Source organism: Macrobrachium rosenbergii, chromosome 14 (assembly GCF_040412425.1).
Source record: "Macrobrachium rosenbergii isolate ZJJX-2024 chromosome 14, ASM4041242v1, whole genome shotgun sequence".
Lineage (NCBI taxonomy): Eukaryota > Metazoa > Arthropoda > Malacostraca > Decapoda > Palaemonidae > Macrobrachium > Macrobrachium rosenbergii.
In genome coordinates, this window is record NC_089754.1 from 47,776,390 (window position 1) to 47,801,578 (window position 25,189).

General features: G+C 38.0%; 2 protein-coding genes and 1 long non-coding RNA gene across 11 annotated transcripts; all 3 read left to right on the plus strand.

Moving 5' to 3' along the window:
• Positions 1–783: 783 nt before the first annotated feature.
• On the plus strand, positions 784–3,404 carry LOC136846099 (uncharacterized). The gene is made up of 3 exons (XR_010855323.1): positions 784–906; positions 1,865–1,966; positions 2,479–3,404. It is a non-coding gene; the product is annotated as an uncharacterized lncRNA (long non-coding RNA).
• A 1,459-nt stretch (positions 3,405–4,863) lies between these two features.
• LOC136846098 (uncharacterized) lies at positions 4,864–7,294 on the plus strand. Its single transcript, XM_067116818.1, has 3 exons — positions 4,864–5,022; positions 5,584–5,721; positions 6,052–7,294. Exons 1-3 carry the CDS (start codon positions 4,962–4,964, stop codon positions 6,570–6,572), a joined length of 720 nt encoding a protein of 239 aa, XP_066972919.1. The 5' UTR covers positions 4,864–4,961; the 3' UTR covers positions 6,573–7,294.
• Positions 7,295–11,296: 4,002 nt separating this feature from the next.
• Positions 11,297–21,803, plus strand: LOC136846100 (mucin-2-like). Of its 9 annotated transcripts, none has more exons than XM_067116820.1 (8): positions 11,297–11,504; positions 12,536–12,625; positions 13,078–13,173; positions 13,516–13,572; positions 14,373–14,459; positions 15,240–15,326; positions 16,286–16,375; positions 16,656–21,803. In XM_067116820.1, the coding sequence occupies exons 1-8, from the start codon at positions 11,453–11,455 to the stop codon at positions 21,002–21,004; spliced, it is 4,908 nt and encodes a 1,635-aa protein (XP_066972921.1). In that variant the 5' UTR covers positions 11,297–11,452; the 3' UTR covers positions 21,005–21,803. The 9 variants fall into 9 exon arrangements, with proteins under 9 accessions (XP_066972921.1, XP_066972922.1, XP_066972923.1 ...); XM_067116821.1 differs by having other exon boundaries at positions 11,305–11,504; positions 13,519–13,572; XM_067116822.1 differs by having other exon boundaries at positions 11,305–11,504; positions 13,086–13,173.
• Positions 21,804–25,189: the final 3,386 nt, after the last annotated feature.

Here is a 25,189-nt window from a genome sequence, read left to right on the forward strand (position 1 = left end):
CGCTTCTTAAATCTTTTTTATTTCGTACAATTCTTGTTTATTATTTTTTAATGCCAACACAATAAAGAAAAAACATTAAAACCCTTCCCCAAACAGCTAGAATGGATTTACGATACCCAATAAAAGGGATACTTTCGTGGCTGTGAGCAAAGCAGTTTATGGGGATGGGAATAAAGACGGCGGGATTTAAATTAGCCAACCCTTCCCCACCCCTCCCCCACAACATTCTCTCTCTCTCTCTCTCTCTCTCTCTCTCTCTCTCTCTCTCTCTCTCTCTCTCTCTCTCTCTCTATATATATATATATATATATATATATATATATATATATATATATATATATATATATATATATATATATATATATATTTATTTAGTGTTTGAGTTGCATTCGTCTCCCATCCTCTCTCCTGATGTTCAAGTCTCTCTCTCTCTCTCTCTCTCTCTCTCTCTCTCTCTCTCTCTGACGTGAGAATTCATTGTACCTTTGTTTTGCCAATATTAATAAATAAACAAAACGAAACACCCTCGCACCATGGAGTACGAGGTAAGAAACTAGTGAAATATGGAAACGGCGATGAAATCAAATATCTGACTGATCTGAATTCCACTTACCACACAAAACCTACAAGATGTCTAGTATTTCACATTTCATAACTAGAGAGAAAAATAAAATAAAAGAAAAGCTAGTTGAAATTTTACGCGAACTTCACACGAGGAAAAGATACAGCAGTTTCCAATGGCTGTACAAAAGCGAACGACCTATTTACCAAGAATGACAATCGGCGTAGATAGCCTAGACGGCCAAGGAAATGCAAATCTATTAGTCTAGCATATGACGATGGTGGGGATAAGCAAGCGTAAGCTAAAGCGAAGAAACGTCGATAAAAGACGGAAGATCCGCAGGGGTAAGTATCATTTGGGAACGGGAAAATTATCTGAGGTTATAATGACAGATTCTGAGAACCTGTATTTGACTGTCCTCATAAGTGTTGCTCTAGAAAGCGTCGTGTATCCTTTATATAGTATAGTGAACTCTCTCATAAATAAAAATGAAGGTTGGGGATCGTCGTTTTAAAGTAAATCTAGCTATAGCAGTCAGCGAAGGAGTTTAATAACAGTAGCCTTTGGCTTGAAGATGTCATTGACACTGCAGACAGAGTTCATATGTATGCGCATATACCGTCGGTACCACTCTTAATGGTTGGCTGTTTATATCGAATTTTAATATTCGTACACTTTTATTTATTCCAAAGGGTGCCAAGAATAACGTAAAAAAAACTAGCCATGTAAATTGCTCGCTGAAGGTGGTTAGTTTCAAAAACCATACATCGATTTGAAAAAAAAAAAAAAAAAAAAAAAAAAATATATATATATATATATATATATATATATATATATATATATATATATATATATATATATATATATATATATATATATATATATATATACACACACAGTGTTAAGGCCTGTAGCATGCAAGATTCCACCACAGATAACGTGAAAAATACAATTGCAATACTGGGACAAAAGTTCTTAGAGCAAATCACCCTTTTGTTGTTCGTTGAAACACTCGTGTGTCAAAATGTTTTCATGACAGTGTACATGGGAAATGAAATACTTCACAAATAACAGCTACTTAACATGTGAAATGACTGAATATGAGAAACAAGTTTATCAAATTCAGTAGATATATAATACATTTTTATTTTTCACTGAAGACCTCAAGTTTTTCATTTTCTGTTTTCCTTTTCTCCACGCAACGAGGAAGTAATCCAATACATTCCGTGCTCCATTAAGTCATTTACACTCGACGAGAGAAGCTAATATTTGGCTTTTGTGATTTTTTTCCTCGTGGTAAAGAGAATGATGAGCTGCAATTTTACTTGAGTGGCGACCAGCTGGCTATCCTTGAGTCATGTGAACCGAAGTTTGATAAAGTGCCTTACTTGCAAAATACAATAAGTGAGTATGTTTTACGTATTTTTTTTTAAATTCGAGAATGAAATAAGCTGAAGTGATATGAAATGAATCTACCCCTTTGTTAAAAACTCCTTAGGTCTTATTTTGTTTCTTTATTGGTTTGCGAGATGGGCGATTTTCCGTGGCTCTTCAAAGAAGCTTACTTTTTGTTTATCAGATGTTGTTAGTGGTTTCAACACATGATAATGAAGTGCTGTATTTTAAACCTTCATCTTAATACTCTGACTTGATTTAATTACAAATACGTTAGTCGAGAGTTTAAGATAATGTATAAAATGCAGCAGCCGTTCGTCTCTCCCAAAAATCTCAGTCAAGTTTTGCTGAGGGTTTTAAATCACAGACAGCATCTGAAGCTGAACCAAAAAACCTATCTTATTTTAAAGCCCTATGTTTATGGCAATTTTATTTATGCCATCATGCATTAGATAAAATATGTTTCAATAAAAATCATTGTTAACATTTTTAAAATTTATTTTCTGTGATTTATGACATAGGAGACGCCATGGCTGTTAGGAAGCTTTTCTTGATAGACCAACAGCGCGACTTAAATCGAGCCTTCCCTTCGCCTCCAAGGACACTCCTGACTCCAGACGAAGAGAAAACAGTTCATGAAAGTCAGACCTGCGATAAGGAACTAATAAATCCATTTCTTATTCCGCTGAACTCTGAGAAATGTTCCCAACCAAACCCTGGCCTCTTCGGGGCACTAGATATATGCCTGGGTGTACCCGATACGTGCTTGGACCCTAACCTAATTCAGGAGATGCCACCGAAATGGGAGGAAACTCGGCTACCAACCAAACTCGGTCTAAATTTACAACCAAGCCCTACAGGTAATAGTGAAGAAGAATGAAGAATGACTCACAAGGACTGTACTTGCAAACCAACCAATTTGGAAGCGGTTCCTTTGGCGTTTTTTTAAGAGATGGGAATCAGGATCTTCCTAGTATTCCATAAAATATTGAAACCTTAGAATATCAGGCCAGAGAAAAGTACGCAAGTCCTACAAAGCATCCGTATTGCAAATGTTTATGTTCCTTAGCGCTATTTTGCAACTCTAAATAGTAAGCATAAGCAGAATTTATAAGATCTCATCTTCACTTGTAAGTCAGTCATGTACCATCTCTGTACCAGTACTATACATATGAAAATGTATGAAAGAAACACTCATTTTCCCACCAGTTTAAGTGACTATTCGCCAACCTCTTACATTGCTACATATGTATACAATTAGGTGAAACGCAAGAATGTGTTATCTAGTTTTTTCAGAATTATACCTTTTCTTTATATGTTTTGAGACTTAATTGATATTTATTTTCAGTGGCATCTTTTTGTTATGTATGTGTAATAAATAAAAGAGATTTCAAACTAAGTTTTCTGTTACGTCATAAGACTCTTGAGAGTTTTAAGATTATTGTCATCTTAACTGCTTTATGTCAGCCAGAAGAAATGACCATAAATTGTTCTCCTGTTGTTTCCTTTATCGTCTAATCCTCGATGCTGAATAATTTACAAAGGTCGAAGGATAAAATGCTGAAATCAAGTATATGACTCTTAGAAATTAGTAAGGAAGGGAAAATCTTGAAGAAAGTTGAGAAGTGTCTACTCGAAAAAGCATAACAGAAATATTTTCCAACTTCATGGTAATGGTAAAAAATTTCATGCTTCAGCACTTGCCTGGAAAACCACCTCATTTGAGTTACAAATGAGTGGTTAAAGTTGACCAATGGTGACGTGTTTAATGCAACAAATTAATCCCAATTGCAGAAGAGCTCCGATACCCATTTCCTGTAAACAATAAACTTAACATTTCAGTGCTTCTGAAAGATTCTATTGGTGTTTCCCCCTCCCGCCCTCCCCCTGTGTGCCTAGTAGCATCGACAAGGAAGCGCCATTAGCTACATGGCCCTTGTTATCTCTCAAGTTCTTACTTCCGCCCCTTTTTGATTAAAGGGGACTATCAAGAAATTAGTCCTGTTAAGTAGGTGCTCATTGCTACAGATTGTGTGGTAACCGAATTGTGTTTAAATTTGCACTTCCTTCCACCACAATCATCTTAGCGACAACAAACATTATATTTCAAACTACGCCAACAACCCCCACCCCTTTTCTTTCTCTCTTCGCCCCAAAAAATTAATTTTCGGGATTTTTTGTGGCCCGTTGCTACTTGCATCAGGCTCTATAGTCGGTTGCGAGTTTCAGTGCACTGTTTTATATGTAGGATTGTTAACGTACTTTTAATTTTTATTTTATCTGGACATGGAACGAGCAAGAGGGGCTGACTCCCCCTTCCAGACCCCGCATAAGGGGCCCCAGTCGACAAATGCGAAAAAGGAAACTGAGGTTGTAATGAACATAAAAGAAAACAATTCAAAAATTAGGATATATAAAAAAAATATTGCTCTTCAGGAACAACTTAAAATCATTCACACCAACACTGCATTTTTTTATACGAGATATTTACAAAACTATTTTTTACAACTATATATATACAGCATATACATAAATTTATATATATATATATATATATATATATTATTTATTTATTTATTTACCTGTTTGTGTGTGGATGGAGTTCTCATATGCCGCTGGTATTGCACTTCAAGAATGCTGTGCTCGTCAAAATTTCTACGTGGTATTAAAGAAAATGACAAAAACGACGTCCTTGAAAAATTTCGAATTGCACAGAGCGTTAAGAAGGGATTTTGAACTTCCCACCTTGTCTACGAATACAAGGGGGTAAGGAGGGTAAAACCCCAAAGTACCCTTTGACGTGACAAGACAGCAAACGGTCAAATGAGAAACAAGATACTGTTCAACAATCCGGTTGGGAAATCTTTCGATAGTTAACGACAGTTGCTCTCTTAAAACCTATTTTTGTAATCAAGAGAAAAAGCGGAGAAGTAAAAATGCGCACTGATTCTTAAGAGGCATTTTAGTTACTTACTTACTTGCTAAGTATAACGACGTGTTAGCCATGGGCAACAAACCTGGGTACCACAGAGTGAGTACAGACGGGAAGACTGATGACGCTGAAAGTAAGTTCTTGCTGGATTTGGTTTATTGTCTAGCTGTTGCCTGTCTCTTTCGTTTGATGTTCTTCTTTTGTTGGTGTTTTATAGTTAGTTGTGTTTACCGCCATCCTTAGTATGTGTAATTTTATATTTTGACTGAATTTTACTTAATAATACTTTAAAGTTTAAACCGTCAATGGAGAGAGAATAAATACATTTTTTCCTTGGTCTGTGAAGATCCTTGAAGGAATATTTTCTGCAATGCGTTCTACTCGTATTTCAGAGACTCGCAAACTTTACTGATTAAACTAAATACTTGTTTGATTATATGAACCGGCATAAGGGCTCCATTATCAAAAGTGCCTGAGATCACATTTTTCTGTTTACTGTGGCAAACCACTGTTATTGTACAGTACACACCACCTTCCGCCATTTAGCCTGATTTAACCTTACATATTTCAAAAATCTCTGTGGGACCATTGGAGGAGCTTCATTCTACTCCTTCAAATCATTACCTATAATGAATTTAACTTAAGATCATTATTAGTGGGTTTTTACGAAAATGTATTCTTGATTAATCCGCAGAAACGCCACTTGCCCCAGAAATTACAGAGTCTACAGAGTCTACTCAAAGTTGCAGCACAGCTGTAGAGGACCAGACAGTGGGGAGCCAAGTGAGGCCCCATGCCAGGCCAAAGGTCATTCTTGGGGAAAATTCCAGGAGTAAGTTAACGAATAGCTTAATTCGTAGTAGTAGGCCATTTCTAGTGATAGGCGTACTGGATGGTATCTGGTTATATTTAGAAAACTGTACGTATCTGTTTGTAAAGTGGAAAAATTTTGAGATTCTGCAGTGGAAGGGTTCATCCCTTCCTGAATGAATTGTCTTCAATATGCTCATTTTTATTGCAAAAACTACAATGAAGTTGCACGTCAAAGCATTCAAGCACATCGGACTTAATTTTGCCTTCTTCCATGTTCTTGATTATTTCAAAACTGATGTAGCTTCTCCTATGTCAAAGCATTCAAACTCAGTGGGTTTTTTCCCCTCAGCGCGCCACAGCTCGGCTAATACCCCGCTGCAAGATATTGAAAGCAGATTACCCCCCTTGTCCACCTCACATTCAGCATCCGCAGTGCCGGTAAGATCTCGGCACGCTTCTCTCCATTCTGACAGAGGGGCACCTAGGCCTGTTTTTGCTGACGAAACTCCTTTAGCAAGTCTGCAAGGAACAAGCCTAGTTGTACCTGCATATTCCCAGCTTCCTACAGTGGATGCCACTCCAGCGATGCGGTTTATCAGGCACTGCAGAAAATCAGAATCGCCAAAGAAAGACAAGAGCGTGGATTTGCCTGCCCGACGGCCATCACGAAGTCCTCCATCATTTGATCCTCCACTGACCGCGTCCTCCGAACTTGAGGAAGACACGGATCTTCTCCGGGAAAGCGAAGGGGCCAAAGGCGCCAAAAAGAAGCGGAAAGTTAACCGTCCAGGAAGCGCTCCTTATGGGGACTTGAATCCTGATTCCAGTGAAGGAGGCGGCGTCTCGTCAATGGCAGTGCCATGGCATTAGGCGGTTGTTTCAAAGGCAGTGAAGTTCACTGCCTTCATTACAGAGTACAAAGATTGGCTACAGCGTCAGATTTTACACTGTCCGAAACTTTTTAATGTCGATTCTTGTTTTTTAATTTTGTTTAGTTATTAAGTTTTACTTATTTTACATTTTGAATTTTTGAACGTTGAACATTCAAAGTTAGGCTTTATATTTGTATATATTTATACACTTAAAGTTGGTCTAAGTTGCTCAAGGTTACCCAGTTGTTATTAGGGCGTTTTTACCGTATCAGACAAGTATAAGGTTCTTATTTTTCAATGTTGACACTAACAGTGTTTTATTATGGGATCATCCGAACTGATTCCTTTTTAAAAGTTATTTGGCATTAATTTGCACATTAATTTCCTTTGAGCCGAAACGAGTTTCAAAACAACGTCTGCAATTAATTTACATTAAGCACAATCTTCGATCTAAGGGAATTAAGCAATATTTTTGGGATAGACCTATTCCTTATATATTTGTAACCTGTATTTGATTTTTTTTTAGATGGCCAAATGATGTTTGTGATTATTTAGAAAGTTTTAACCTTTGCATCAAAGACAAAAGTCTTTTGAAGTACTGTAGAATATTTTTTCTGGTAACTGTGGGTATACGATTTAAACATTGAAAGGCGAGCTTTGTGATGTCTTACATTGTTGCACATGTTAATGACCTTATTTGAATATAACTAATGTCTTAACCGTATTTTGTTTCATTTTAAGAATATTTATGAACGGTAATGGTTGTCAGTCGAGTAATACCATGACCCTAAAAGCGAGTGTGTCATCCCCTAAATTTAGCCATACTTGATACCGAGCAAAATATTCTTATAAAAACTCGTTTTTTGTGAAGCAAAGACAACGTTTGTATACTAAAGATCTAAGTGTATCCTATGAGGAAAGCTGCTTCGACCCCCTAGATCAAGACATCGAGAGACTTGAGACGCTTATTGGGAGTATAATTATTTGAATTATTGAAAGAAACAGGTGTTAAAAGGACAAAAATTTTGCTAAATAAAAGAATGATGTTATAAAAATTACTGCAATACAAATATGGCAATTACAGTCGATAACTCCGTATGGTTCTTGAAAATAACACAACAGCCGCTAGTAAACTTTGGGATCGGTAATTATTATTGTCAGAGGCATAGGATTCCCTCGCTTCATTTGTGCAAGACTTAAGGAACTGGATGTTGAATGATTTGGCATCTCTGCAGATGTGGTTGTTGATGCCCCGCAAGGCGAGCAACCTGGGCCTTATTTTAGTCACTAAATCCAAGAACAGGCGGACTGTCGAAACACACATTACGTGACTTCGGCTGTTTACTCTTACGTGTGATGAGGTTGTTTGTCCATGAAATACAATTTCAACAATGAAGTTCGTTGTTTTGTGTGTACACCCCAAATGCACAACTGAGATGTTGCTAATCAACAGGAACATATCACTAGGTAATGCAGTCAATGAGGCATGAAACGACTTTGTAAGACTTGGGATTTCATCGTCCGTTGTCAAAGATGTATGTAGCAAGACCGGTGTAACTTAGTAAGGGACCCCGTAGGGGGATAATGTCGTCAGGGCACCTCATGCGGTGCACTGTAGGCATTACTTGAATGTTCTTTGCAGCGTGCCTTCGGCCCCAAGCTGCAACCCCTTTCATTCATTTTGCTGTACCTCCGGATTAATATCTTTCTTCCATCTTGCTATCCACCCTCTCCTAACAATTAATTTATAGTGCAACTGCGAGGTTTTCCTCCTGTTAAACCTTTCAGACCTCCTGTCAATTTCCATTTCAGCGCTGAATGACCTCAGAGATCCCAGTACTTGGCCTTTGGCCTAAATTATCTATTCAATTCAATTCCATTCAACTTAGTAAGGGAGAATTAAATGAAAGATCACGAGGTAGACTGACTTCCCCCTCCAGTCTGTTTTGCAACTGTTTGTATTGCATAGGGATTAGTAGGTGTATGTAAATTGATGAATGGAATGGAATGGATTATAGAGTTTAGGCCAAAGGCCAAGCACTGGGACCTATGAGGTCATTCAGCGTTGGAAAGGAAATTGAGAGTAAAAGGTTTGAAAGGTGTAACGGGAGGAAAACCTCGCAGTTGCACTATGAATCAATTATTAGGAGAGAGTGGATAGGAAGATGGAAGAATGATAATATGAATGGAAGAACAGTAAAAGGTACGATAGGGGGGCCGAAGGGACGCTGCAAAGAACCTTTAGTAGTGCCTACAGTGCATTCCGTGAGGTGCACTGACGGCACTAACCACCCCTGTGGGGAAAATTGATGAACAATCTTTTGTCTGCTTAAAGGTAAGCTGAACTGTTGTAGATGGTGATTGAAATCTGTGTATGGAAATGAAACAAACATTTATAACTGATGTTTTTATCACTATCTTCAATTTTATCAATGGTAATATAAACGTTTTGGTTACTTTATATGTAAATTGATGCCATTTGTAAAGCATATCAACCAAAAAAGAAAGTTTGCTTTGCATAAACAACACCATATTCGATTATTTGGTGTTAAACCTGTCCAGCCAGTCTGTGTTTTTCATGTTACTATAAAAGCTACATCTGGTGCTTCCGGTAAACTGAGTATGTTTCAGAAAACTTCCAGTGTCTAAAGCAGTGGTTCTCAATCTTTTTTTTTTTTTAGTGATGGCACCCTAACTAATATAATCATTATTGTGGCACCCATTCTTCACCATCTCACCATATCATTGAGATGATTTAGCCAAGACAAAATTCATGACAATCTCGCGGCACCCCTGGGCACTGTCTGTGGCACCCAGTTCGAGAATCACTGTTAAAAGGATAATGGTGTTAAGGATAAGTGCTTCGTGTCCTTTCGTTTACTGTTGTTGCAACGCTGGTCGTCATTCCAGGTATTCGCAGCCTTGCTGGATCATTTGTTTTTTAAGACAAGGCTACTCGGAATACCAGTTACCTTTTGGAATGGAATGGAATATAGAATTTAGGCCAAAGGCCAAGCGCTGGGACCTATAAAGTCATTCAGCGCTGAAAGGGAAATTGACAGTAGAAAGGACTGAAAGGTGTAACAGGGAGGAAAACCTCGCAGTTACACTATGAAATAATTGTTAGGAGAGGGTGGACAGCAAGACGGAAGAAAGGGTTTATGAACGGAGGTAAAGTAAAAGGAATGAAATGGGTTGCAGCTAGGGGCCGAAGGCACGCTGCAAAAAACCGTTAGTAATGCCTACAGTGCACCACCTGAGGTGCTCTGACGGTAGTGAATATGTTTTAGACAATCACTGAAAGGTATTCTGTGATGTCATCTTTCACAAGCTCTCTTTATGCACGAAATTAACATTATTAATGTCGTGTGCTTTGAAAAAGATAAACAATCTCAGTCTGTCCAGGTGCCACATTGCCGGGAACTTGTAGATTGATTGACTGATTTGTTTATGTTAAACTTGCGTTACCACAGCCGTAGTTATATAACCGCCTAGAATATATATGCATATATTGGTCTAGCAGACTTCCTGTTGTTAAACAATGCATTGAACAGAAACTCATAATTGGCAAATATGAATTTCCTGGAAGCTGAATGATAAATTTCTAATTCGTAGCCACTATTTTTAGCCAAATGTACGCCGTTTCAAAAGTATATTCAGAAATTGAGTCTACAGTTCCGGCGCTGAAGCCGACTCAATATGGGAACGTTGTAAAATGGTTTACTAATAAACCAAATATATCTACAGAACAACAAAGGAATAATTATTGTGGTATGAACGAAAGATTTTGACTTCAGTTCCTGTCAATTGTCTTCAAATTATTTGTTAAAATAAGCAAATGTCTCATTGGCATCTCCAAGGCTGCAATTTACAAAATTACTTAAAATCTTATGCAAACAAAAAGACTGTCCAGACCCGAAGCCTCCAGCGTACGTAACCACGCGTTGCACTGCAAAACCAACATCAATTATACAGATTTTAAAATCATATCTTCCACGCAAGAAGAGGAGGAGCTATTTAAGAGTCCATCATAATGAAAACTCATCCCCTCGTTAAACACTCAGAGAGCCTCCACACAGCTATTTCTAGCATAACTAGTCGCTTGTTTATATTTTGGTCTGCGCTTCAACTTTTACTTAGCTTCTTTTTCAGATGTTTTAGTTTCTTTTTTAACTCAGTTTAGGTAGGTTATGTCTGTCTTTGTAGTGATTTTTTAATCATTTTACTTTTCCCACGCTCTTGTATAAGATATTAAATGCTTTTGTAAATTGCGGCCTTGAAGATGCAGTGAGATATTCCTAAACGCCGTTGGCAAAATAAACTCTTGTTTTTTTTATATACATGCTGCCTTTTCCTGGATGCCCCCTTGATAGTAACTATGAAGCTTACAGCTATATGACCTGTATATACTGTATATAGTGTTCAGATTATATACACCACAATAAGCTGTAAGTCCCGTTGCTAAGTAACCAATTGGTTCTTAGCCACGTTAAATAAGTCTAATCCTTCGGACCATAGGAGAGCTGTTAATCAGTTCAGTGGTCTGGTAAAACTAAGGTATACTTTACACCGAGACTGCTTAGGTAATGCTATTCTTCCTACCTATAGAACATAACAAAGCGATGGTTGTTTCTTCCTGTAGTGAATGATTCAATGGTTGTTTAAGGGTCGTTACGGCAAAACAGCAACAAAACTTCTGCTCAAAGTTTCATTCGAGGAACCAAGTCAGTAGGAGGCGAGATTCCTATAGGTGTGTTTATAAAAAGTCTCTGTAAATAGTAATGCTTAATCAGCATCTATCTGATGCTTTTGAGTTTTAGTTTTTATCCTAGTGTTTTATCGTTGTTTTTAGTGTATAAGATTTAATTGCTTTTTAAAATGGCGGAAGATCCTTCCGACGACAGTTTTGAATTTACTGCGTTGTTGCGAGGTAAGTTTCATGTTACTTGTTTGTAATCTTAGTTTTACCATATTTTCCTTATTTATTGCTCCCTGTCTCAACCTGATGGCCTAAGGGAATGGCAGATAACCTTAGTGTAATGCGAATATCGGATCATGTCAAGATTACCGAAGCCAACAACTCCATGTCGAGTACATCGAACCCAATGATCCCCATGTAAAGAATGGCCAACCCTTTCCGGTCCGAACTCCAATTCCACATGAGGGCTAGTACTAAACACGGCGAAACAGTGATTTATCTACACTGTTTCGCTGTGTTTAGTACTAACCCCTGGGGGTCAAATGTATTTCGCCTTGTTTAGTACTAGCCCCTGGGTGATCAAATGTCTGGTACCGAAGTGTTCATGTCTAGAAGAGCGAACCCGATTATTCCCATGTAAAGAACAATGAACCCAATAATCTTCTTGTAAAGAATAGCGAACCCTGCTGCGAGTGGGTTCGCTAATCTTGACATGATCCTGAAAATCTGGTCTTAACTAATAAACAAAAATCTAGGGCACCTAATGGGAAAGGTTAATTTCGAATCACAATACAATTTCGTTTGAATTTTTGGGTAACGGTCTTCAATTTGGGGGGAAATCGGAATGAATTTAAGTATTAGTGAGACTTTTAGAGGCGATTACGTGTGTTCAGTAACTTACATACAGCAGTATTAAGCCTTCCCAGAAGCACGTAAGAATTTAAATTCATACTTCGACGAATGAACCACGTGTCTCATTAGTTGTCATCATAAAACGATGTTTATCAGTACTACATTACAAATTCTACCTTATGAAGATTGTATAGTCTTAGCGTAACAGTGAAATCAAACTTAGAACGTTATAATGACTATAAATCACCGTGCTTACTAGTGCTACAGTGCAGGATCTACTGTGTGAATATTGTATAGTCGTAGCATAATAGTGAAATTAAGCCTATACTGAAACTGACATGAATGATCAGGGCTGGGGCATTTTCAGTCATAAAGCCTGGAAGAATATTAATTTTTGCATTCTCCACCAGAACTGTTGGAACATGACTGGGAAATTGATTCATTATCTGGCATTGAAGAAAGTGATCCTCAGTCAGTTACTGAGCCACTGGATGAAAAAGGTATACATGAAGTATTGAAATTATCCTACATTTCTGTATTCTACCAGTTCTTAAAGGGTCATTATTATTATTATTATTTTTAGTGTGCATACTTTACGCATAATGAATTTAACCCTAGAGAATAACTTGATTTCATAGCACAAAAAGGGCTATCTTTGGATGTAAAATAGCTATTGCTTATCGTATCGTTCTTAGGATGTATATTGGAAAACTTGAATCAGACATTCAGTGCAGAGTAGGATCTTTGTCTAGCATATACATTAGAAAAAACACTATTCACTGTCCGGTACAGATATTGACGATCCCAGAAAATGTTTATTCCCAGAAATATTGACCCACTTTTAGCAGCAACTTTACCCATAATTAAAATTAAAACAGTAAATTTCTGTTTTTATTTTTTTTTTTTAATCTCCTATTCCATTTCACTCTTCCTCCTCCTATACTTTTGTCAGAGACACAGGATCCAACCAAGTATATTGAAACGTCGTCAGAGTTTGAGGAGACTGAAAACGGTATAGGCCTACTTTTTGGGACTAGAGTAGATATTGGTAAGTCTATCTGAAATTTTGCTTTAATTACCAAAGGCCATGTACTGTACAATATTACTATGTACTGACTATTTTCTTTACCTTCATAACTTGAAGGATGCACTGAGCTTACGCTAGTGAATCTTATAATGTAAAAATAATGATAAACGTAGAATAACAGAAATGGTATAATTCATCCTTTCAAACTACCTACTAAGAGTATGAAGAATATTAAGGTTCTGTTAAGTTTGTCAATTTGAAAATCATTTATCCAGTACATATGCAGTGATTTCCAGTCATTACCAACGCTCTCCTCAATGTTTTATTGTTAATTACATCTAATTTTTGTGAGAATCTTCCCAGAAGAATCGGATGAAGATGATGAGGAGCTGTTGATCAGTAGACCATTCTATGAAGTATGTAAGTACTGGCCGAGCCGTGGCTTCATTTATTTGTTTTACCAGTTTTGCAGGTGATAAGAATCCGTTCTTTCGAAGCATAGGTATCCTACAACCCAAAAACAAGATGCTTTTAATTATGTTGTTAAACTGTAAAACTGCCGTCCTGACAGTGTTATTGATGCCGACATTCCCAAGTTTAAATCATATTACCTACTTATTCGTCTGTGTATGCATAACACGTCTGTGTATGCATTCAGCTCTATTCATCAGTTATTTTCCTGATTTTCTTCGCACGAGCATATTCTGCTCCGTGGAAGCTTGATTTGCAAGTTAATGTTTTAGGTTGGTTGCACTTCAATGTCATCCCTTCTGGAATTGAATGTGATAAGAATTCATTGCCTAAACCCTTGGTCAAGACAACGGAAGAATGTCTTATTTCTGAGGTTCTTCCATCGACCCTCAGTTGGTCCTTCAGGTAGGATTCTCTCTCTCTCTCTCTCTCTCTCTCTCTCTCTCTCTCTCTCTCTCTCTCTCTCTCTTTCCTCAACACTGCTTCTGCATATAGCAGTTAAGGATACCCCAGTTTGTTATTACTCTTTTAAGGCTTATTTGCAAGTGTTGGTCACTGAACAAAATAGTCTCGTCTGTGTAAATAAGTTCAAATATTTTAGCTCAGTTTTTCCTTATGATTCACTAGTTGACAGTCGTCTAGACTAAGCATGTCTTATTTATCGTAGCCTTTCTTCTTGTATTCTTAATCAGATTTACTCTGAGGAATATAAATACTCGATTTTTTGTATATTTACAATTTTTTTTCAGGCAACTTTGACCTAATTCACCAATCCTCCAACGTGCCCCTAACAAATGAAACTGCGCAAGACTTTACAGAAACCTGTGACAAAGAAGGTAAGTCATAAATGCAGACAGGTATCAATTACATTCCCATTTCCTCCTTTTTTGCAGTGACAGTGAAAGTTCAGAATACCAATACATTTTAAGCAAAAATTATATATACTTCTAACAGTTAGCTTTGTGATACCTAGACGACACAATTTCTCAAATTTCACCGAGTCAAGAATACAATATCCAGATGAATCTTTGGAGATTATATCAAATGTTGTAAATGGAGTCACATCATGGAGATTTTTTCAAAATCTTCCTGGTTGAATACAATAAGTAACTTTAAGCTCTCATATCTGCCTTCATTGTTCAATAGAGCGTAAATTTGATTTTTATTTGTTCTAATTTTCTTGAAAAACTTTTTATTTAGTGTCGTAACTACTTTGAAAAGTGTTTTTATATTCTAGTTTTTTTATGATTGCCAGAGGAATGGAGCAAATGATGGAATTTTTCATTAGTTTTAGCATAACTCCTGACAGTAAAATAACGTGCTTTGTATTCTAAGTTGTTCCTTGTAGCTCCTTACCCTTAAGAAATTACTTAAGAAGCTCTCCACTTACGAACCTAACATGGCAGTGAGTTTCATTCAAATTTTACAGATGCTTATCAGAAAACTTTTCTGGTCAGGCCATGTAGCCTGCATTTATACTTCTTTTTCTGTAAGGTTTTCCATTTAGTCCCTACTTTATTGTCTTGGAGTTTAGTGTCCAAGTTTCGCCACTGAAACAGTACTTAATGTATCTAAATAGTTCAAAATATCTACAGTAGCGTTTGTATTCCCACAAGGCTCATGTGACCAGGATGAAGGCAATTACGCACTAACTTTAATAGCGCCAGAAAGGGTCTCCCTGTATGATTCTTACGATGATCTGGGTAAGTTTCTGGTATTATTGGTTACTGATCATTTTTTTATTACTCCTTGTACTTCACTCCCTGTACTCTTATTATCATTAAAGGTCCTGAACGTCATTTATCGTACTTAGTGCATAACCGCAACGTTCAGTGTAGTTTAGAAAATCTGCCCAACACTTGTAATTTTAAAATGTGAAGGCCAATTGAACTGAATATAGAATTTAGGCCAAAGGCCAAGCGCTGGGACCTATGAGGTCATTCAGCGCTGAAACGCAAATTGATAGTAAAAGGTTTGAAAGGTGTAACTGGAGGAAAACCTCAAAGCAGTTGCACTATGAATCAACTGTTAGAAGAGGGTTAAGGAAAGTAAGATGGAAGAAAGAGAATATGAAAGGAGGTACAGTAAAAGGAGCGAACGGGGTTGCAGCTAGGGGCCGAAGGCAAGCTGCAAAGAACTTTTAAGTAATGCCTACAGTGCACCGCATGAGGCGCACTGACGGCACTACCTCCCCTTCTATGGGGGTGAAGGCCAATGAACTGGGAACTTAAGGACATCTCATCCAGCTCCGGCCCGAAGAAAATAAGATGAAGGAAAGAAAGAGCTGCCTTTCGCTGTTCTAGGAGCAAGAGCCCGTGCTGGCACAAGGCCAGCTAAATCTGAAACAACAACAACTGAATAGAGTTCAAGTGCAGTTTCACACTTGGAAACAACCTGCTGTCTCATGTCCAAAGTTTGATTTTTACTAGTTTCAGTGAGACAGATAATTTTTACTAGTTTCAGTTTCAGTTCCTGCCTTTGAAGACAGTTCTTTATTTTCTCTGAAACCTCAACATCAATGTATATTTTGCTGAAGCTTTGTAGACCTTAGAGACTTTTGAATCTTTTCCGTTGTTAAGTTTCTTTCATGACTACCATAGAAATTTGAGGATAATCTCCTCTTTCATCAACCAAACATCTAAGAAATACTGACTTTTTTCAGATTCCTTCGATTTTACTGAAGGTACTTCCGCGGTATCACTGCTGGACGAAATTGAAGAAGTCTCCCGTTCACGAATGCATGATAGGCAAGGTAAGTCACTCACATATTATTTTTTAAATTTGTTGGTATTATTTCTTGGTGCGTAGGGGCAATTTCTCTGGACGATATTTTTAACTATTTTTTTACTCGCTAGTGGCTATTTGGCTCTGAAACGGAAATGGTTCTTATGTGATATAATATTGCATATACATTTTTCCTAGTTCTGTATCCATGAATTTGAAACTCAGTGAATGTGCAAAGCATCAAATTAATAAACTTCCCACGAATGATTAAATGACCCGTTAAGACTAAACAAATCTGTTATCTGCAGGATCAAGTGTTGCCCATTGTGTTCAAGAAGGTTCAGAGAGTAATTTCACTTCTTATGGAGATATTATATCAGAGCTACAAAATCTGTCACTTCAGGTAAAAGAGGACTTTCAACACGAGCGAAGAAGGGCAGGCGTTAGTACTTTGCAGTCTTTTGCATCAGAAGCCCAAAAAACAAATCAAACAATAGATCTTGTGCCATATCCTTCATCAGAAACCCAAGAAACAAATCAAACAATAGATCTTGTGCCATATCCTTCATCAGAAACCCAAGAAACAAATCAAACAATAGATCTTGTGCCATATCCTTCATCAGAAACCCAAGAAACAAATCAAACAATAGATCTTGTGCCATATCCTTCATCAGAAACCCAAGAAACAAATCAAACAATAGATCTTGTGCCATATCCTTCATCAGAAACCCAAGAAACAAATCAAACAATAGATCTTGTGCCATATCCTTCATCAGAAACCCAAGGAACAAATCAAATAATAGATCTTATGCCATATCCTTCATCAGAAACCCAAGAAACAAATCAAATAATAGATCTTATGCCATATCCTTCATCAGAAACCCAAGAAACAAATCAAACAATAGATCTTATGCCATATCCTTCATCAGAAACCCAAGAAACAAATCAAATAATAGATCTTATGCGATATCCTTCATCAGAAACCCAAGGAACAAATCAAATAATAGATCTTATGCCATATCCTTCATCAGAAACCCAAGAAACAAATCAAATAATAGATCTTATGCCATATCCTTCATCAGAAACCCAAGAAACAAATCAAACAATAGATCTTATGCCATATCCTTCATCAGAAACCCAAGAAACAAATCAAATAATAGATCTTATGCCATATCCTTCATCAGAAACCCAAGAAACAAATCAAATAATAGATCTTATGCCATATCCTTCATCAGAAACCCAAGAAACAAATCAAACAATAGATCTTATGCCATATCCTTCATCAGAAACCCAAGAAACAAATCAAACAATAGATCTTATGCCATATCCTTCATCAGAAACCCAAGAAACAAATCAAATAATAGATCTTGTGCCATATCCTTTATTAGGAACCCAAAAAACAAATCAAACAATAGATCTTGTGCCATATCCTTCATCAGAAACCCAAGAAACAAATCAAATAATAGATCTTGTGCCATATCCTTCATCAGAAACCCAAGAAACAAATCAAATAATAGATCTTGTGCCATATCCTTCATCAGGAACCCAAGAAGCAAACCAAACAATAGATCTTGTGCCATATCCTTCATCAGAAACCCAAGAAACAAATCAAACAATAGATCTTGTGCCATATCCTTCATCAGAAACCCAAGAAACAAATCAAACAATAGATCTTATGCCATGTCCTTCATCAGAAACCCAAGAAACAAACCAAACAATAGATCTCATGCCATATTCTTCATCAGAAACCCAAGAAACAAATCAAACAATAGATCTTGTGCCATATCCTTCATCAGAAACCCAAGAAACAAATCAAATAATAGATCCTGTGCCATGTCCATCAGGAACCCAAGAAACAAATCAAATAATAGATCTTGTGCCATGTCCTTCATCAGGAACCCAAGAAACAAATCAAATAATAGATCTTGTGCCATGTCCTTCATCAGGAACCCAAGAAACAAATCAAATAATAGATCTTGTGCCATGTCCTTCATCAGGAACCCAAGAAACAAATCAAATAATAGATCTTGTGCCATGTCCTTCATCAGGAACCCAAGAAACAAATCAAATAATAGATCTTGTGCCATGTCCTTCATCAGGAACCCAAGAAACAAATCAAATAATAGATCTTGTGCCATGTCCTTCATCAGGAACCCAAGAAACAAATCAAATAATAGATCTTATGCCATATCCTTCATCAGAAACCCAAGAAACAAATCAAACAATAGATCTTATGCCATATCCTTCATCAGAAACCCAAGAAACAAATCAAACAATAGATCTTATGCCATATCCTTCATCAGAAATCCAAGAAACAAATCAAATAATAGATCTTGTGCCATATCCTTCATCAGGAACCCAAGAAACAAATCGAATAATAGATCTTGTGCCATATCCTTCATCAGGAACCCAAGAAACAAATCAAACAATAGATCTTGTGCCATATCCTTCATCAGGAACCCAAGAAACAAATCAAACAATAGATCTTGTGCCATATCCTTCATCAGAAACCCAAGAAACAAATCAAACAATAGATCTTGTGCCATATCCTTCATCAGAAACCCAAGGAACAAATCAAATAATAGATCTTATGCCATATCCTTCATCAGAAACCCAAGAAACAAATCAAATAATAGATCTTATGCCATATCCTTCATCAGAAACCCAAGAAACAAATCAAACAATAGATCTTGTGTCATATCTTTCATCAGAAACCCAAGAAACAAATCAAATAATAGATCTTGTGCCATATCCTTCATCAGGAACCCAAGAAACAAATCAAATAATAGCTCTTGTGCCATATCCTTCATCAGGAACCCAAGAAACAAATCAAATAATAGATCTTGTGCCATATCCTTCATCAGAAACTCAAGAAACAAATCAAACAATAGATCTTGTGCCATATCCTTCATCAGGAACCCAAGAAACAAATCAAATAATAGATCTTGTGCCATATCCTTCATCAGGAACCCAAGAAACAAATCAAACAATAGATCTTGTGCCATATCCTTCATCAGGAACCCAAGAAACAAATCAAATAATAGATCTTGTGCCATATCCTTCATCAGAAACCCAAGAAACAAATCACACAATAGATCTTGTGCCATATCCTTCATCAGGAACCCAAGAAACACTTCAAGCAGTGGATCTTGTGCCCTATCTTTCATCAGAAACCCAGCAAACAAATCAAACAGTAGATCTTGTGTCATATCATCCATCACAAGACCAGCAAATAATTCAAACAGCAACTCATTCTTTTTCATCAGAAACCCAGCAAACAAACCAAACAGTAGGTCATGTGTCATACCCTTCATCACATACCCAACAAACAAATCAAACTGTATCTATTGTGCCATATCCTTTTTCGTCACAAGCCCAACAAACAAATCGGACAGTAACTCTTGTGTCACACCATTCATCCCAAACCCAGGAAACAAATGGAACTATAACTCTTGTGCCCTATCCTTCATCACAAACCCAACAAAGAAATCGAACAGCAGCTCTTTTGCCATGTAATTCATCACAAACCCGGGCAAGAACTCTGAGAACTCTTGTGCCATACCCTTCTTCATCCCAAACTCAGGAAACAATTCAAACAGTAAGTCTTGTGCCATATCAGTCATCGCAAACCCATCAAAGATATCGAACAGTAGCTCTTGTGTCACATCCTTCATCACAAACCCGGGAAACAAGTGGAACCTTAACTCTTTTGCCATATCCTCCATCACAAACCCAGGAAACAAATGGAACAGCAACTCTTGTGCCATATCCTTCTTCATCACAAACCCGGGAAAGAAGTGGAACAGCAACTATTTTGCCATATCCTTCTTCATCACAAACCCGGGAAAGAAGTGGAACCTTAACTCTACTGCCATTTCCTTCTTCATCACAAACCCAGGAAACAAATGGAACAGTAACTATTGTGCCATATCCTTCTTCGTCACAAACCCAGCAACCAAATCCTGTGTCACGTCGGTCTGCAATGACTCAAACTTCAAGTGAAAGACCGGCGAATGAGACCCCTGCAGCTTTGCCCAGAACACCAAGTCTTCAAGAGAATGTAGTCGTGACAATACGGAGTAATTTTGCCCCGGGTCATACCATCAAGGTGTATCCTGTTAACAATCCAGGTAGCTTACCTGCACGCCATAATGCTCGCAACGACTCGCAAAGGGACGGTGATAATCCAGCACCAGAATCTTCAGCTGCCATGCATCCTATGGCTATTGAAGAAGATCAGACGGAATATATGTGTCAGATATGTCACCGCAAAATGTCTGACAAACAGTCCATGAAAGACCATTTGGAAATGCACAAGAACGTAATAAAACTGAAATGCAAGCTGTGTGGCAGACAGTTTATCAGTGCAGATACTCTGCGGCGTCACTTAGTGAGGGGTCATAAACTCACTGAAGGAGCAGAGCTGGACGAAAACCAAGGTTATTTCGAGTGCAGAGAGTGCGGTGAGAAATTTAACTCGAGGGATCATTACACGAGTCACCTTCAAGCACATGTTAGTGATTACCCTTTCAAGTGTGATAAGTGCTCTTGTTCATACCCTATTGAGAGTCACTTGATAACTCACAAAGTGCACGCTCATCAAGAGTCATATGTTGGTAGTCTTGAGTCACTGCAGGTGTTTATTGGCAGTCTTTAGTCTCTACAGGTGTGTGTTGACAGTCTTGAGTCTCTACTGGTGTATGCTGGCAGTCTTGAGTCTCTGCACGTGTATGTTGCCAGTCTTGAGTCTCTACAGGTGTATGCTGGCAGCTTTTGAGTCTACAGGTGCATGTTGGCAGTCCTGAGTCTCTACACGTGTATGTTGGCAGCCTTGAGTCTCTACACGTGTATGTTGGCAGCCTTGAGTCTCTACAGGTGTATGCTGGTAGTCTTGAGTCTACAGGTGTGTGTTGGCAGTCTTGAGTCTCTACACGTGTATGTTAGCAGTCTTGAGTCTCTACAGGTGTATGCTGGCAGTCTTGAGTCTACAGGTGCATGTTGGCAGTCTTGAGTCTCTATACGTGTATGTTGGCAGTCTTGAGTCTCCACAAGTGTATGCTGGTAGTCTTGAGTCCACAGGAGTATGTTGGCAGTCTTTAGTGTCTACAGGTGTATGCTGGCAGTCTTGAGTCTCTACAGGTGTATATGGTTTTTTTTTTTAAGTTGATTTACCTTAATTTATTAACTTTTGAGTTAGGCAGCATTCTCTGTCATAATTACTATAGGTTTTATCATAAGTTTTATGGATTTTTAACCATGTAACTTGAGTATCTTCGTTATTTTTGTACATAAGTATGTAAATTATATGTAATATTGAACTGCACATTTTTGTCACGAGTTCCTAGTGCTATGAGATCATGGTGACAGTTGGATATTGAAATATTCATTAATAAAGCGAGTCACGTCTGTACGATTCCGTAGATTTTTCAGTGTTAAATAAAAGAAATAATGAATCTTAAGTTTTGGTTTTATTGTCACTGACTGAATATTTTGGGTAAGCTTTTGATAGCCAATACAAAGTTTATGCTTAAGGTATGTAACTAAGCTTCATTTTCAGTCCCGAAGCCCAAAATCAGGTGGAACTTTTCGTAATAGACAATTTTCAAGAAATAGCGTTTGAGCTCCTAGGAGTATTTACCTTGAAGCTTATAACGACCGTCTGGAATATAAATTGAGCGGAGGCGAATTCATCTTAATGTTATTGATGTAAAATTTACTTCAGAAAAATAATTTCAGTTCGTCTAATCCAAAGGTTTCTGGCAATAGCTGGCAACTATTGACGGTTCTGCTTTAACTTCTTAATGGCTGTTAGGCGAATCAAAAACGTGAACTTTGTCTTTTGGGTACTTTGGTATAATGTAATAAGTTATATGCTTAAAGATCCTTGGATATAAGAGAAATCTAGAATTGAATTTTACACTTCCATGAGGTAAATGTTGTCGTTACGTTTTCAGACTGCTTACAGACGATACTAGAATGCTCTGGAAGAAACAGCCGAAAGCAAAAGAGAACAGTTTCTTTAAAAAATAGAATTTATTCAGAGAAATCAAACCGAAACTCGTAGTGTAATCTCACCTAAAACCGAAGACACTTTTCCGCAACCGCTCGTTGCCAGGGAGACGCAATGCGAAGCGAACTGACCGAAACAATTTGAACCTTAAGCCATTTCTAAGGTCCATGGATTTTCACTAAGTGGTGATTTAACTTATTTCGTGAGTAAACTAGTCTTGACTACCAGTTTTACTAGTACTGTGTCGTGCTTACGGCGTTTGAATCTCCTCTCACGGTAAATAATGCTTTCACTGGTGTACCAAAACATAATTTGTACTAACCCTAAGACTTGTATACTACATTTTGTGGGAGTCATCACTGTGTTATTTTGCCCCCTGTGTAAATAATGTAAATTCTGAGGTGTAAGAATAATCATGTCTGTCAGTATTAGCCAAGTGTTTAAAACTCTGATTAAGGTTTAATGAATTCACAAGGTCTCCCATTTCAAATTACCGTACAAATCGCTAAAACAGGCGGTTAGCGCTAAGTGGGCAATGAACGTCACTCTGAGTTGCTAGTGTTGGTATTGTACTGCAGTGTTCTCAATTAGTCCCTCGGCTCTGCTGTTGCACGTAACAGCATCTCGTCCTCAGCAGTTGGTTTCTGCTGTGCTTCCGGTCCAGGAGATTTTGACGAATGGGCGATTCCTTCACGTTCTAATCCAGTTTCCTTTTAAGCTGTGCTGACACCCATTTCATTTTTTTTTTTTTTGAGATTCGGTGCTGCTCTTTAACACCGGATGTGACCGGCAGTTTCCTATTTTGATCGCGTGGGGCAGGTAGTCGGTTCTTAGTTAAAACTATTTTTTTATACATTTAATGACTTATCCTGTTGCTTAGATGAATAAATTGACAGAGACATGGGGCCTCTCGCTCTCCTGGAAACATTTGAATTTTTGTTCTGGTGTATCAACTCTAACTTTTTAGGCCTATATTTAACTGAAATATGATTATTTTCTTCAGAGCTTTAGTTCTTCGTTGGTCGAGTGGGTTCCGTTCTCAGCTAGCACTCTGTTGGCCTCGAGTTCGAATCTCCGAGCGGCCAATGAAGAATAAGAGGAATTTATTTCTGGTGATAGAATTTCATTTCTCGTTATAATGTGGTTCGGATTCCACAATAAGCTGTAGGTCCCGTTGCTAGGTAACCAATTGGTTTTTAGCCATTTAAAATAAATCTTAATCCTTCGGGCCAGCCCTAGGAGAGCTGTTATCAGCTCAGTGGTCTGGTTAAACTGAGGTATACTTTTTTCTTCAGAGCTTTAAGGTGTAAAATTTAACAATGGTTAGTTGTTTGCTTTTTTCTTTCATTGACAGCATTGCCATAATTATTTTTCCCAGTATTTGCGAAAAATTCAGAAAAGCTGTCGTAACACAAAGCTACGGTTGTCGTGAGATGAACAATGAATTCATAACCTGGGCTCAGTTTTTAATGAAAGATTCCTACGTCACTGAAGAGGAAAAAATGCTTTGCATTTGCATCTTTGTTATTAGGGTCATAAATACGCCCAGAGACATTAATAAGATATGCCCCAAACATTCTATGGATGCACTTCGTTGATGGAAAATATGAGATTTCCTCCTTGGTTTTAAACTTTTATTGTCAGACTGTGATGGGTTTGGCATCACAAATCAATGTACAGTAAGTATAGCTATATGCAGGAATCAATTATCACTGGATTTACTTATGTGGAAGCGCCTGAAAACTTGCTGACATCTTGTATAGAAATGCATGCCCGTGTAAACAAACACTCGCTGACATTAACCCTGTTTTGTGAAATCTTTCATTTTTGCAAACTGGAAACTCAGGGACGTCACGCGTTGTTGCGGGGTAGGGGTTGTGGGGAGAGAATATTCACTTTCGCAAACTGAAAACTCAATAGCTACACGAGTAATTCCAGGAAATGCTTACTTGCTAAACCGAAAACTCGCATACGTCACGATATATTCCTGGGAAATGCCTACTTTCGCAAACTGAAAACTATTCTGACTATAATAGGATTGTCAGTCTCCCGCCATTTCCGCTAGAATCATCTGGGCCTCACGTCCAGACCTTGTATCCGGGAATTAAAAGAGCTAATAAAGAGCTGCCACTGAGGAATGCAGATGCCAGAGCACGTGCCAGAGCCCCGAATGAAAGGGAATGGTGGAACGTGCAAAATATACACGAGTAAATAAAAAAAGGAAGGGCAAAATCTATGAATGAGAAGTAGAGGGCTGAACGAGGCTACGGTGGGTAGGTGGTGGTTGTATCCTTGCCTCCACCAGGTGTTCCTGTCCTGCCGCTACAGGAGAGAGAGAGAGAGGGATGCACAGGATGAAAAGGGCGGGAGCATTAATCCGATGATGAGGGTGAGGATAAAAACAGGATAAGGAAAGGTTTACGGGGACTGAGAGGGTGGGATTGAGGAACGTTCCTGGGGTAGGGGGAGAATGAGGGAGAAAGGGAAGAGAGTTGTGGGGGGAGGGTTAGGCTGTGTGTTGGAGACTGACCGGACACACCTGCGCCGCTCCTGTGCATATGTATGTGTTCGCTTACACAAACGCGATGCCAGATATGCGTGTATACGTAGTATCTGTTTGTGTGTACGTGTTTTTTTTTTCCTTGTTTGAAAGGGCGGGGAGGACAGTGAGTAGCAATCTCGCCGTGTCATTTTCAGTGACTGGGTAATCTTGTCACAATGAAGTGCGCGGCTTTTTGTTTTATAATAATATACTGTAGACTTTTTATAAAGTGCTTTTAAATTTAAAATTAAGAGGTAGGGGAGTTAAGCCTCAGCTCAGCCCACTCTTTC

Coding starts and splice junctions, on each gene's coding strand:
- LOC136846098 (XM_067116818.1), top strand. CDS start 4,962: ATGGGCAACAAACCTGGGTACCACAGAGTGAGTACAGACGGGAAGACT. Junction 5,023..5,583: donor GAAGACTGATGACGCTGAAA/GTAAGTTCTTGC, acceptor ATTAATCCGCAG/AAACGCCACTTGCCCCAGAA. Junction 5,722..6,051: donor TCTTGGGGAAAATTCCAGGA/GTAAGTTAACGA, acceptor TTTTCCCCTCAG/CGCGCCACAGCTCGGCTAAT.
- LOC136846100 (XM_067116820.1), top strand. CDS start 11,453: ATGGCGGAAGATCCTTCCGACGACAGTTTTGAATTTACTGCGTTGTTG. Junction 13,174..13,515: donor TGGGACTAGAGTAGATATTG/GTAAGTCTATCT, acceptor GAATCTTCCCAG/AAGAATCGGATGAAGATGAT. Junction 16,376..16,655: donor ACGAATGCATGATAGGCAAG/GTAAGTCACTCA, acceptor TGTTATCTGCAG/GATCAAGTGTTGCCCATTGT.